The sequence below is a fragment of the Apis cerana genome, linkage group LG3, assembly GCF_029169275.1.
Source record: "Apis cerana isolate GH-2021 linkage group LG3, AcerK_1.0, whole genome shotgun sequence".
In the NCBI taxonomy this organism is placed as follows: domain Eukaryota; kingdom Metazoa; phylum Arthropoda; class Insecta; order Hymenoptera; family Apidae; genus Apis; species Apis cerana.
This window is the reverse complement of record NC_083854.1, coordinates 4910135-4923682: the sequence shown is the minus strand read 5'-3', so window position 1 is coordinate 4923682 and position 13548 is coordinate 4910135. Positions and strand designations below refer to the sequence as shown.

The 13548-nt window shown below is 30.2% G+C and overlaps 1 protein-coding gene and 1 long non-coding RNA gene across 6 annotated transcripts in view; one reads left to right on the top strand and one right to left on the bottom strand.

Moving 5' to 3' along the window:
- Window positions 1-5884: 5884 nt before the first annotated feature.
- LOC107997361 (uncharacterized) lies at window positions 5885-9628 on the bottom strand. Its single transcript, XR_009829072.1, has 3 exons — window positions 9488-9628; window positions 8150-8562; window positions 5885-7542 (listed from the first exon to the last, which is right to left on the bottom strand). It is a non-coding gene; the product is annotated as an uncharacterized LOC107997361 (long non-coding RNA).
- The window catches only part of LOC107997360 (LIM/homeobox protein LMX-1.2-like), a 24724-nt gene continuing 18599 nt past the window's right edge, over window positions 7424-13548 (top strand). For 3 of the 5 annotated variants that reach the window (XR_009829071.1, XR_009829070.1, XM_017055902.3), the window contains exons 1-4: window positions 7424-7566; window positions 9545-9964; window positions 12629-12934; window positions 13243-13341. Coding sequence is in view for 3 of the 5 variants with exons in the window: in XM_017055902.3 (XP_016911391.1) it covers window positions 7443-7566; window positions 9545-9964; window positions 12629-12934; window positions 13243-13341 (949 nt within the window). In the remaining 2 variants the exon portion in view is untranslated. Of the gene's footprint in view, window positions 7567-9015; window positions 9089-9544; window positions 9965-12628; window positions 12935-13242; window positions 13342-13548 lie in introns of those variants that run through there. The other 2 variants (XM_017055903.3, XM_017055904.3) reach the window with 2 other exon arrangements.

The following is a 13548-nucleotide window of genomic DNA, read 5'->3' as shown; positions in this document are numbered from 1 at the left end:
CTCCCCCCTCCCAGACAAGAGATCCCCCACCAAGAGCGTTCCATCGAGCAATGAAAAATGTTCAACCTTCTCTTCAAGCTTTTTCCGCTCAAATTTCTCTCTACGCTTCCCATCGTCTTCTCCAACGCCTCCGTCGTTGGAAAGCATTCTAAGTACGCGTCGAGTTTCTGCATGAGCGACGTTACTCAGTCTCGCGTTCCTCAAAAGAATCGGCCGACGAGAGGAACAGACGGAAGGGAATGAAAGTATCGAGTGAAACTCGGGGAATTGTATCCCGCCTCTCTTGCCCCTTTTTCCACGCGGTATGTCCTTTTTTATCGACCGGTGAGTCGGAAGTCGAGCACGGCAGGAAGCCGTGGCAAGCTTCGACGCCGAGGGATATCCGGCATAAAAATTGGAAAAAAACAAGCGCGTGAATTTAAAAAACTTTTTGAAAGTGTTCTTTTTCGTTTTTTTTCGTCGATCAAAGAAATGGAGATTAATTGATTCGCGTAGTAGTTATTGGTTCAATAGGGAAAATTACGATGTGCATAGAATCTACATATGCGAATAGAGTATTTTTTCACTTAGCACCAGTGAATTTTAAATTATTTTGAATCTTCTCGTCGAACGATTTATCTGTTATCATAAAAATTGTGGGAAAAAATAAGCACGCGTTTCTGTATAATCGAAATTTGAATTTTCTCAATTGTACGTTTAATATGAAAATTGATTTAAATCAAGAATCGCGTCTATCTAATCAAAGGTTTTTCTACTTGATAATCTAAGATTTTTCAACGAATCTTTGAAATAATCGAAATGATTATCTAAATCAGAACTTTTTTCCATTTAAATTATGCATTTTCTTTTTATTCATATAAATCAATCGAATCACGATTCTTTTATTAAATGTTCTTGAATGGCGGGAAATTTTGAATTCTATATCACGAGTTTTTCTTTCAAAATTTTTCTCTAAGATTCTCTATTCTATCTAAACCAAGATTTTCCAGAATTCTTCATCAAATGATAGAACGTACTCACAATCTGTGATGGCGTCAACGCGAAGAGGAATAAAAATTGGAAAAAAAGCGCATGCTTTCGAAAACTTTTCGAAATTGTTTTCACCGAAGCTCAAAGGGTTGAAGATTAATTGGTTCGCGAGCCGGGAAATTACAAAACCGACAGAAGTTTTGAAACCTCGATCAAAGCGAGATTTATCATTTTTTTATACTGCGCGATGCTCGATGTTAGTGGGAGATTGTTCGAGGAGTTCTGTGATTTTTGTGGTTTCTTTTTTTCATTTACAGAGCTCAGATTCAGGCCTTTTGCACAGAGGTTCATGTAAATTTCATTATTTTCTGGTAATATTCAATGTTCACTTTTTTAATTTGAAATGAAATCTCTTTTAAAATTAGAAAATATTCAAATTTTAGATAGAAGTATAATCAAATCACACAAAATTCCAACATTCGTTTCGAAGATATCGTAATAAAATCGTATCGTAACAAAATCTTAAAAAATAATTCACGTCGTGCGATAAAACCTCTTCTCCATCGAAAGAAAAGAAGAGAAGGAAACGTGGAAAAAAATCTTTGCTCGTTAAATGCATACGAAATACGATTCCATTCCTCTCAGCATTAAAAGTGAAAACAAGAAGAGATCTACTTTTCTTGACTTCGAATCGTTAAATGCATAATTCACCAGATACGTATTCCATTAAAACAAAGAAGGAAAGAAGAGAAAAAACGTGAAAAGGAAGAAAGAAAGAAAGAAGAGAAGAGAAGGACGTTTCTTAGCTCCGGATGATGGTTGTTGCGAGAGCACAGCTGGCTGCCGCGTATAGGCACCACGGCGCATTCCTGACAAAGTAGTCATCACGCATTCCTGGGACGCAATCGTGAGCCTCCACCCTCGTTAACGAAAGATGGATTCGCGCGCGCCAGCCCTGAAGAGGACGCGTTATTACATTTTATCAGGGGCCGACCAGCCTGGAATGCCGCTCTAAGACCATGGCGAGGAAGGAACAAGCATGAGAACACGTGCCAGGTTGGAATAGGTCGTTTTCTGTTCATCAGAGGATCCCTCGTTTCCCTGAAATAGTTTTATATAGTAGTATTACTTTGAATTTTTACTTTCTTTCTTCTCCTTCTTTCTTTTCTTTTAATTTCGGCGATTTAAATCATATTATACGATTAAGTATGATTCAAATTTCTGATAAACGTCCACAGTTTACACTAACAGCTACATTTCGTTCCAATTTCCCTTTATTTTGCAAATCTATGCTACTTGTTGTTATTACAGAATGATATTAATAAGGAAGAATTGAACTAGAAGATGGATTTTATCGATTCAATAAAATGGAAATTTCCAATTGCTTCTCTTTTAATAACACGAAAGTGGAAACGTGTATAATAAATTTTGTTAAAAATATATGTGGAAAAAAGTAGTTCGGTGAAAAGGAAGAAAAAAATCGGGGATCATCCTCGATGAACTTTTCACAAGTTTTCTGCACGTGGCCATCCCAGCCCCCTTTGGTCATGCACAAAAGGGTGCCCTTGCATCGTAATAATTCATTGAAGATTCTTGGATCCGGTTGCGGCATGGAGACTCACAGAAGAGCGATTCGAATTTGAAATTACCATAATTGATTATAAATTAAGCGAATTTATAAGATCGAGGGATGATTCGATAGATAAGAGCTTTCATTTTTTTTATATTAATCGTATTGTTAGGAAAATTATTCGAATTTACTGGTTGAGAGATACTTGTTGCGAACGATTAGAGATTGGTTGTCTGACTTTGAATTATCGTGGATGAAAATACAATTATATGGTAATTCTTGTTGCATAATTATTCAAAGAGTTTTCCTATTTTAATCTTTAAAGATATTTGAAAAATGAACATTTAATTGATTTTCTTTGATGACAATATTATTATTAATTTGCATTAATGGGAATATTAATACAAATGTAAATAAATTATATAATTCATGAAAGTGAAAAAAGTATAACAAACTCACAAGTAATTAACTTTCTAGATAAATAGGAATCTTATATTTAATTTTACTTATATGTACTTTATTTTTTGGAAAGTATACTCACATTACTTCCTTCTTGTTTTTTTCCAATACTCTAAAACAATATAAATGAATCATCAAATAGTACTTAAAATTTCAAAATTATGAATAATCTGTTCATATAAGATTAAATTTAACTTTCTTTTCTTTTTTCTAAATTTTTTCCAATCCTTTAGAGACAAGTATCAGCAGACAACCACCTAAAATTTTCAAAATCATGAATGTTCTATATAAAATTAAATTTAATCTTCCATATAAACTGTTTTAAATTTAATTTTTCCTGCTTTAAAATCCTTTAATTAACAAAATTTCTCTGTTTAAAGGATATACCTGGAAAAATCCGTGGCGCGTGTTATGATGCAAAAGCACCCCCACAATGCGTGACCAAAGGGTGTTCAGGGGATGCTTTGACCCCCTGTCACGAAACAACGGCGAAACCGTATCGGCATAATTACACGGATGGCGTTAGTGTCACATATCCTGAACAATGGCCAGTGAATAGGATGGAACAGGAGAGGGAAAGAGCGTTAGAATGGGGTGGATGCACCTGCAAGGAACCATATTTCATCCGGGGAACGGAACACCGACTTTTGTGCCTTTATACGCCGTGAAATCGCGAGGGTCACTAGGTTTCCCTAATTTCTATTATGCCCGAGATAAGACCGTGCTAAATGTCGACTGTCATCGGGGGATACATCCCTTCTTTAACTAGGTGATACTGCAATTATATTTTTCCTTTTCTAACTGATTTTTCTTTTTTAGTATCATTAATAGATTATTTTTAGTTTTAGTATAATTTAAAAAAGGTTTTTATTCTTCTATTTTGATAAAAATTCACAAGGCTTAAATTTTTCCTTTCCATTCCTCTGGGAATGTTTTATGAAAATTGTTCTGTTTTTTTTATCTAGAAGAATATTTTAAATATATTTTTCTTAATAGGTATATATTAAATGTTTTGATATATTTAATTTCTTTTTAGAAATTTTTCTTATTTCTGTTTTATTTTTTAATAAATATACGTATAGTTATTGCTTTTTGTTAATTTTAATTTTTTGCAGCTTTTTTATAATTATTTCAACCGCAGATTATAATTATTATAGTTGATTAATCGAACTTGAGAATAGCTGGAAGCTATTATGGATGTGTATCTCGAAGAATTGACATATTGAACATTGAGAGGTGTTTGCCGATTCATTGTCCAGACTATAGAAATCATATTTGGTAAATAAAAAGTCTAGGGTTTCTTTTGTTTCTGTTCTTCGATCAGAATAAGTAGTCTTTTGTATAATGCTCTTCAACGTTCGTGAAAAATCTGACGTTCAATTTCGAAAATTTATTTTTCAATACTTTAGAAATGAATCATGCTTAATAATAATCTTCTATTTCTTAAAACAATAATTCATAGAAGACATAAATAATTTATTTCAAAAATAGATATATAATCCGAAAAAGCAAACCCGAAACAGAAAAGAAAGAAAGGAAAAAACCAATTTCAAAAGAAATATCTCCACTTCTGTAAAATGAAAAATCACCAATTTTCCAAGAGAAAAGTATTCATAATACCTTTACTCCTTCAAAATGAACAACACCGGCCATTAAAGATTTTCAAGAAACCACAGCAAAAGAAACAGAAGAGAAAAAATTCAAGAATACCTTCCTGCTCTCAAAATGAACAATACCAATCATCGATTCATCTTTCACAGTTTCCAAGAAAGGAATGAAAAAGCATGAAACAAGCTAAAGCAAATCCAAAAGAAATACCCTCCCCTCTCGAAGAACGCCAATCAAGGAACCGATTTCCCATGATGTACCCCGGCCAATATCGGCCGACTCGAAGGATGTTCCCCGTATTTTGAAAGTACGAGGAGGCGCAGCAGTATCGAGTATTTGGCCGTTTGTCAGTCCGCGTAAATACGCGACAATGCCCTCCCTTTGTGCGGCCCGTCTATCGTCGATGTTTGCCAAATAAAAGCCTATATACGGTGGGGGCCCTCTTTGTCTCTCCCTCTCCCCCATCGCCACGCGAATGATACGCCTAGTTGCCTATGAAACCGGCGGCCCCTTTACAAAGGGGGGCATCGAGACGAGAGACGGGTAAACGGTGATGCAAAGTATTTCACGATGGAACACGTGCGAGCGCACCGACCAAGGAGACGATCAACCAGGAGGGTGGAACGGACACGACACCGAGCATACGCTTATTCGGGGTGGCGTTTGCGGGACGAATTGGTCGGAAACGTTCTGGACCATCTTCGATAAACGATGGAGCGGAGTAAAGGCGATTTTTTCTGGTTTCTGATATCGGGGAGGGGGGCAGTTTGTTTTAATTTTTGGAATTTTTTGGTGATTTTTTTTGGATGCTTACTAACGATTTTGATTGTTAATTTTTAAGTGAGTAAGTGAAAAGAGAAATTTATATTTCTTATAAATATTAAGTTAGATACTTGAGTAACTTTTTGTTAGATTATTTTTATTTTCTTATAGTAGTAAAACGAATTCCATCTTGTTTTTTTGATAAAAAAATTAATGAATTTTTCAATTAAGTTTGGCTCTGTAATGCTAATTACTGAAATTGATTTTTTTCCACTTATGTTATAATTTATGTATTTAATATCAGTTAGATGCTTAGAAAAATAATATTTCAGAATAGAGATGTAACACAATTTTATTCTATAATATTCTAATCTGTCGCATCATTCGTTCCCATCAGTCTTAAATGTTAAGCTTGTGATTTAATTTGTGATCCACATGTACATATTTGTAATGCTATTCTTATCAAAGATTACGTTTATAAAATTGAAAGAGATTGTAAGATTAAAATTACAAATGTAATCTGATATGACATATTTAATTACTTATGTACATAAGTGATTAAAAAATGTTTAAACTTAACAAATTATAAATTTTACTTAAATTTCATCATTTTATAAACTTATCACAAATTTCTATCAATATAAATATTTTTTTATAGCATATTTAATCAATATTGATCAAACTCTTTTTTTCCTACATTCTCAATAAGACTAACCATTCATTAATAAATGAGCAATTTCAAATTCAAAGTGATCTCAAGTTCTTCACTCACCTGTTTAATTCTGACTTCATCCAAAATAATTCATATTTAATTCTTTCATCATACTTGCATGCATTAAACGTTAACTCTATAATATCATAAATCTCCATTATATAATCCATCAATCTAAGCATTCATGACCAACAAATCTTCAACAATTCCAAATTCAAGGTAACAATCCCAAGTCCTTCACCAACATTATACGTCACTGTCGCGAGATATTGATCTCCGGAAACATCGCGCAACCAGTTGAGCACCGCGATTACCAACTCACCCTCTCCACAAGCTTTCATCAAGGGGCGGTTCCAATTCAAACCAATCACATCGCAGCTTTAGTCTCCCTTAGCGAGCCTTCAACGTCCCGCCCTCGATTCTCACCCTCTAGTCGATCGTCGTTCGCGGCGCAGGTGGGTGGGGAATGATTTTCACTGTCGATGCGGTGGCTGGCATCAAAAAAGCCTGAGAGTTCGGGCCGCTGACACGTATCAACTGTCACGTATCGTCCAGTACTGTCCCAGCACCTCAGGAACGAAAACCCTTCGTGGTACGGAATAATCAAAAAGAGACAAAGTTTGCGTCAGGATGGTATCAAACGGAGGATTGAAATTTCATTGGGCTTGGAAGTCCGTCAGGATGGCTCGAGTTGACCATGGGATCCTTTCTTGAGACTTGTTACCGCGTCGAAGGACGGGAGAGGGTTGAACGATCGGGAATGACTCGATCTCGAGGACGCTCGATTTTGTGAACTCGGATTTCTATTTGTGTCTTGAGCTTCGTATTCGACAAACGGTGGACAGATTATACTTGTTGTTTCTTCGAAATTATTAACTTGGATCTTGGTGACTGAAGAAAGACTTTTTCACTTGAACAGACGTGAAGTCGAAGCATAGATCTACAAAAGCATAGATTACATTTGTATTATTGAAATTGTGAATTTAGATCTTGGTGACTAGAGAGAGATTTTTAGACTTGGACAGACGTGGAATATAGATGTATGGAACAAGTTATACTTGTATTATTGAAATTGTGAACTTGGATCTTGATGACCAAAGGGACCCTTAGACTTGAATAAATGTGAAGGTTGATATCGAGATTTGGATAGGTTGTTATTTCATTGATATTTGTGAATTTGGATTCTGATAACTTGGAACTTTTTGATGGCCTGAAAGGAATCACAGGAATTAAAGTTGATTCTTTAAAGATTATTGAAAAAGAACAGGAGAGAATTAAAGGAGAAAAAATTATTGAGAAGTGCAAATAGTGAAAAAGTGGTGGGGAGACTGAGGAATTGAGAGCTCGAGGGCATAAGGAACCATGTTGGAATTCTACCCTCCGCTACCAGGTAGCTTGAACCGGCAGGGTGAGTCGGGTCCGCCGACTATGGGATCTGCTGCACCTCCGATTCCATTTCGTCCTGCAAATGACAATAATAATGCAGGTAAAGTTAATAATTTTCGTTTTTTCAAATTAGTGATTTTTATATTTTTATCTTTTTTGCAAAAAAAAATTAGTAAAATTTTATGGCACACTGAAAAATAAATATATTATATTTTTTAAATATAGAAAAGTATATATTTATTTGATTTAGAAAAGAATTATATTTTTTTGAATCAAAATTTTAATTTTATTATAGACTATTTTTTAGCTATTTTTCTATTTTCTATGTTTAATTTGCTAATATTTTCTCTACTATTACTGTAATATTATTATTTAAAAATATAATAACGATAAATATATTACAATATTTAGTGAACTAAATATAAAATAAAATTAAAGTTAATCAATTTTGATCTTTCGTGAAAAATTTAGATATAAAAATTATGTCAACATCTGATAATAATAATTATCATAAATTTATCATATTTATCATATTTATTAGAAATATCAATTGATTTAAAAAATCAAGAGATGAATTTATCTGTAAACAATTTTTGTCTAATAAAGTCATTAATAGATTATAATTATATAATAATATATGTAATTATAATAATATAATAATAGTATAATTATTTTTTACTTACCAAGAATATAGTATTTTGTTTATTTTAATGTCTTATAATTGAAATATATTATAATTAAAATAACTCTTTGTATAACCTAAAATAACCACATAAACAGAAAATTATTATGTGTTTTATCCTCCAATGTAGCTTTATCGCTATCGACAATCGATAAGCGACGGAACAAATTTCATGAGACTCGCAATATTACTCTGTTCTAGAATGCTATCACATTTCTCAGTCTGACAGCCATATCATTCGGCATAACTTCTGCGTATTTATTTCTTTTGCGATGAAATATTCCCAGAAAAAAATTCATATTCAATTTCTTGTAGAATTGATTATATAATATTAATTTAAGGAATATAAATTCTTTTGAAGATTAATTTAATTAAACTTATATAAAAAGAGATGAAATGATTTTCAACCAATATCTGCAATAAATAAATATCATAATAAATATCGATATCTCTAATAAATAAATATCATGATAAATATTGATATTTTCAATAAATAAATATTATATTAAATTTACTTAACTTAAAAGAGATATTGGAATAATTTTTATATTGGACTTTTTTTTTAGAAAGTTTCAAAATAATTGATCTATCAATCGTTAATTAAATATTGTTATATATCAAATTTATTATTTATATTTTTTAAATCACATATTATAGAAATAATAAAAGGTTAATTCATAAATTTACACGTAAAAATTAAATTTTTATTATTTTTGTAAGTTCATAATTTTCCATTTTTTTTTTAAATTTTATTTGCTTATCTAAGATAAGTTTTTTGTGCTTCTAATCGAGATGCTAATAATTTATGTAAATAGAACATTTGCCATCAGTAATCATATAGTAAAATAAGTGATAACACATTGATAAGTATTATAAATAAAGTAAACTTTGTAACATATGGATACATGAATAATGTCCAACTTACATGATGTTATAGAAGGTGTTAATAAATAAATGATATTAATAAACAAATATAAATATTTTGTGGATATCGAATTTATCTAATTTTAGATTGTTACTTCACAAATTTTTAGCAAAAATTTCAAATTTCTCATTAATTCAAATTTTTAGTTTACTTCTATTACAAACTTTCGTTTCCTAAATAAGAAAAAATAATTCAAAATAATACGAATTCAAGTTAAATAAAAACAAATTAAACCAACCTATGTAAATTCAAATTAAGTAAAAATCAAAAAATAAACCAAAAAGAGAAAGAAATAAACCAATATCAAGTGAAATCAAATAAAAAGAAGAAGCTAAATAAAAATAAATCAAATTAAATGAAAAAGAAAATAAAATAAATAAAGAAAAATGTCTAAAAAAACAAAAAAAGACAAACCTTAATATATGTTCATTATCCAAAATATTATAAAAAAAGTTCAATTGCTGATTTCAGAGCCATCAGTATCAGTGAAAACGGAATCAGGCCTTTTGGAAACGATCTGCGCCGGTTGCGGTCGCACCATAGTCGACAAGTACGTGATGCAAGTAGCTGGAAGAAACTATCACGAGGAATGTCTGTCATGCGCCGCGTGTGCGACACCTTTAATTCATTCTTGTTTCATCCGCGAATTAAAACTCTATTGTCGGACCGACTACGAGCGGATCTTTGGAGTCAAATGTGCACGATGCATGGAGAAGATCAGCTGCTCGGATTTCGTGTTAAGGACACCGGGTTCGGTATTTCACGTGGAGTGTTTTGCGTGTTGCATGTGCGGCCAACCATTGCCTCCTGGCGCCCATTACTTCCTACGTCAGGGACAACCGATTTGTCGAAGAGATTATGAACACGAGTTGTACCTGAACAGTCCTCAAGGTTGGTGGATACTATATCTTCTATGTCTAATATTTTATGATGTTTTATTGAATTTCTTTTCTTTTTATTGTGATGCTTGTATTTTCTAACCTTTTTATTTAATAATGTTTGTATTTTATTTTGTAGTTGTAACATATAACAATGGCGACATCTATTAGAAACTATTAAGAAGATGTCATTAGGCGACGTCTATCGGAAGCAAAAATAATAATTTAATTGTTTTTTATTTTTCTTCTGCATTTCGTATATTTTTTTATAATATTCGAATCGAATAGAATTTCAATTTCAGCATTAATTTTTTTGTTTAAAAATAAAATCTTATTATTTATTGTATAGATCTTTATTTATATAGCCAATAAATTCATTTATATATGATATTATGTCTATCTTTAATATTTGTTGAATTTTCTTTCTATGTATTGTTATTTTTATTTTATAGTTATTTTGTAGCCAGTCATAATCGGTATATATAATGTCTTGTATCTTTTTTACTTTTTAGTTATTAACTAGAATTAATTTTAATTTTATATTCAATATAATTTGTGATATATTATTAAGAATTAAGATTGGTAGTAAGTGACATTTGTTGAATCGAGGTTGGTACAGGTATTAGAAATCTTTTATTTCTTTCTTTTAATATAATTTTTGTGATATATTGTAAATTAAGATTAATATACGTGATATTTTTTATTTCTTGTTTTAGCTAGTTGTTTTTCTTAATTTTTGTAAATTCTAGTTATAGTAAATATCATTTTTTATTTCTTCAATATTTTTAGTTTATTTAATTTTAATGGATTGAAATTCACATAGATGGCACTTTTTTAGGTTTGAAATTAGTAGAATATTTTTCATTTCATCAATATTCGTCTTATTTTTTTTGTTGTTTTATACTTAGATTAAAATTAAATATTCTTTAAATTATATATAATAATATAATGTAAAATCTATTTTGCACAAAGATATATTAATTATTATCTTTTATAGTATAAGCAGAATCGTAAGACATATAACAGAATAGTAAGACATAAGATAAAAATATAGCATGATTGTTGAAAAAAGGTTAGTTTCCTTGCTTTTTTTTATTTCTATTCATTTAAATTTTTTATTATTTAAGTTTAATAAATACAATTTTTATACAATTTTTAATTTATATTATAAGTACATAAATAATTTTCTAATAATTGATGGCCAAAAATAAATTAATACATCAAAATAAAAAATTCAAGTAATTGAATTTTTTAATTTACTAAAGATTATTTTATTTTAAGTCCTGCATGTTATTTTCTATATATCCTTTTATTTTCTCATTTTATTTAGTTAATAAAAGATATTTCTGTTCATTATTTTATTAAAATATCAGAATAAAATAAACTTTTAAACTGTTTTGATATTACACATACGTACGTGAATTTATAGGTGTAATGCAATATAATATTCTCGTAAAATCGAAATATTCGATAGCAAACTGCTCAACTATCACGATTTCTGTTTATTATCGATTTCGATAAAATCGAGATTGGCGGTTCTATATAGGAAAAAAAAAATATATATATATATAGACTGACATTGTTTCACTCAAACGAAAAATTGTCAAACCTATGATTGAAAATGATGGTTTTACAAAGTTTCGTTCGTAAAATTTTTCGTGACCAAGCGCGTATATACATTCGATCGATAGAATTATTTTCTAGAAATAAATATTTAAACAAAAATGAAAATCTAAAGGAAAATCGAAACAAATGAAAAATTGGAAATAAAAAAAAATTGAGAATGATGAAATAATCGACGAAACGTGCGAGACGTATTGTACATACCTTGTTGCATTGTTCGCAGGTTGTACTACTACAATCTAAAGACATCCAAAGTAAAAATCTGCAGGAATTTCGAATCAAGGCTGTGTCTCTTTTCAAGGTAAATACTACTTAAACCAAGCATAATTAGAAACGATTCTTCCATAAATTGGACGGAAAAATAATTGATGAAAAAAAAGAACGCCAATCTAAATATATGAGATGAAAATATTAGCATTCGTGTTTTCTCTGATTGAATATTTTTTATAATTTTTTCTTAAATAAATGAAACTTGATTTGTTCTTAAATGTTGCATTTAATTGTTTAAAGGAAACTTATGATGAAATCGATGGAAGAGCAGTTTGTTAGTCACGATTTTTTGGAATTAATGAATCTTTTTAAATCATCTTTTGTCTATTGTTATTAATTATTAATTATTTTTAAATACTTTTTTACAGCTTTCATTTATAATTCAAATTATAATTCTAATTATTGATTTCTTTCTTTGATTTCATTGTGTTCACATTTATTTAAATATTATTTCAAATATTTTAATCTGAATTTTTTCAGGTTTTTTTACAAATTTTATTTTTTGTTTTAAATTATTTACTTATTTTAACAATAAATATTCTTCTTTCATTTTCTCTATATTTTATTTATTCTATCATTTTCTTTATTCTATTCCTTATTTATGTTACAAAAACGTTAGCAAATAATTCTTTTATTTATTTTATATTATATTATTATTTTTTTTATATTACTAAAAAATTAAAAAAAAATTATATTAATATAAACATCACAAATTATATTAGTATAAAATTTAACTAAAAACTATAAATTCAAGAAAATGAAATTAATATTAAATTATTTGCAGACGATGATTTATTGGACGATAATAGACCCCGTGATGGTCGTCGGGGACCCAAACGACCACGGACGATTCTCACATCAGCGCAGAGACGTCAGTTCAAAGCGTCGTTTGAAGTATCGCCGAAACCTTGTCGAAAAGTTCGTGAAGCTTTGGCGAAAGATACAGGTCTTAGTGTACGTGTGGTGCAAGTATGGTTCCAAAATCAACGGGCGAAAATGAAAAAGTTGCAAAGGAAAGCGAAGTCCGAGCCTGGATCGGATAAAGAACCAAAGGAGGAACGTCGGACAGAAAGTCCTCATAGTGATCACAGTAAGAATTTTCATATTAATTATTACTTATTATCGAATCATTGTTGCATGTAAACATTATTATAAAATTATATATTATATTACTCACTAAATTTTCTTCTCAAATTTTCTCTTTGTTATTTAAATATCATTTACTTATTTCTTTTAATTTTCCACTTGAATATTCCAAATTTCTAATACGATTTTTCGTTTTTAAATTATTTTAGATTTAAATATTTAATTAGTTGAATTTCATTTTGCGAAGACTGGTTAATGGGGCCTCGATAAATATTTATTGGTACAATGCCAATCGTTTGATCTAATTCGCAGGTCATTACTTGAACGCCATGAACATGCGCGACGGGGAATCTTCTAGTTTCCCCTCAGCAACTCAACCGCTCAACCCCAATAACCCGTACTCGCCCGACGGTAAGTCTCTTCTATTTATAGAAAATCATTAAATCATTAATGTTGCAGAGATAATTTTCCAAATTTTAATGTTTGTCTATTTCATTAATTTCATCTATTTGAAATTCTTCTAAATTTTTTAAAATTATATATATACATTTTGAGATTTAATTAAAATATTTAAAGAATTCTTGAAAATTTCCAAAAAACTATGTCAAATATTTAAAA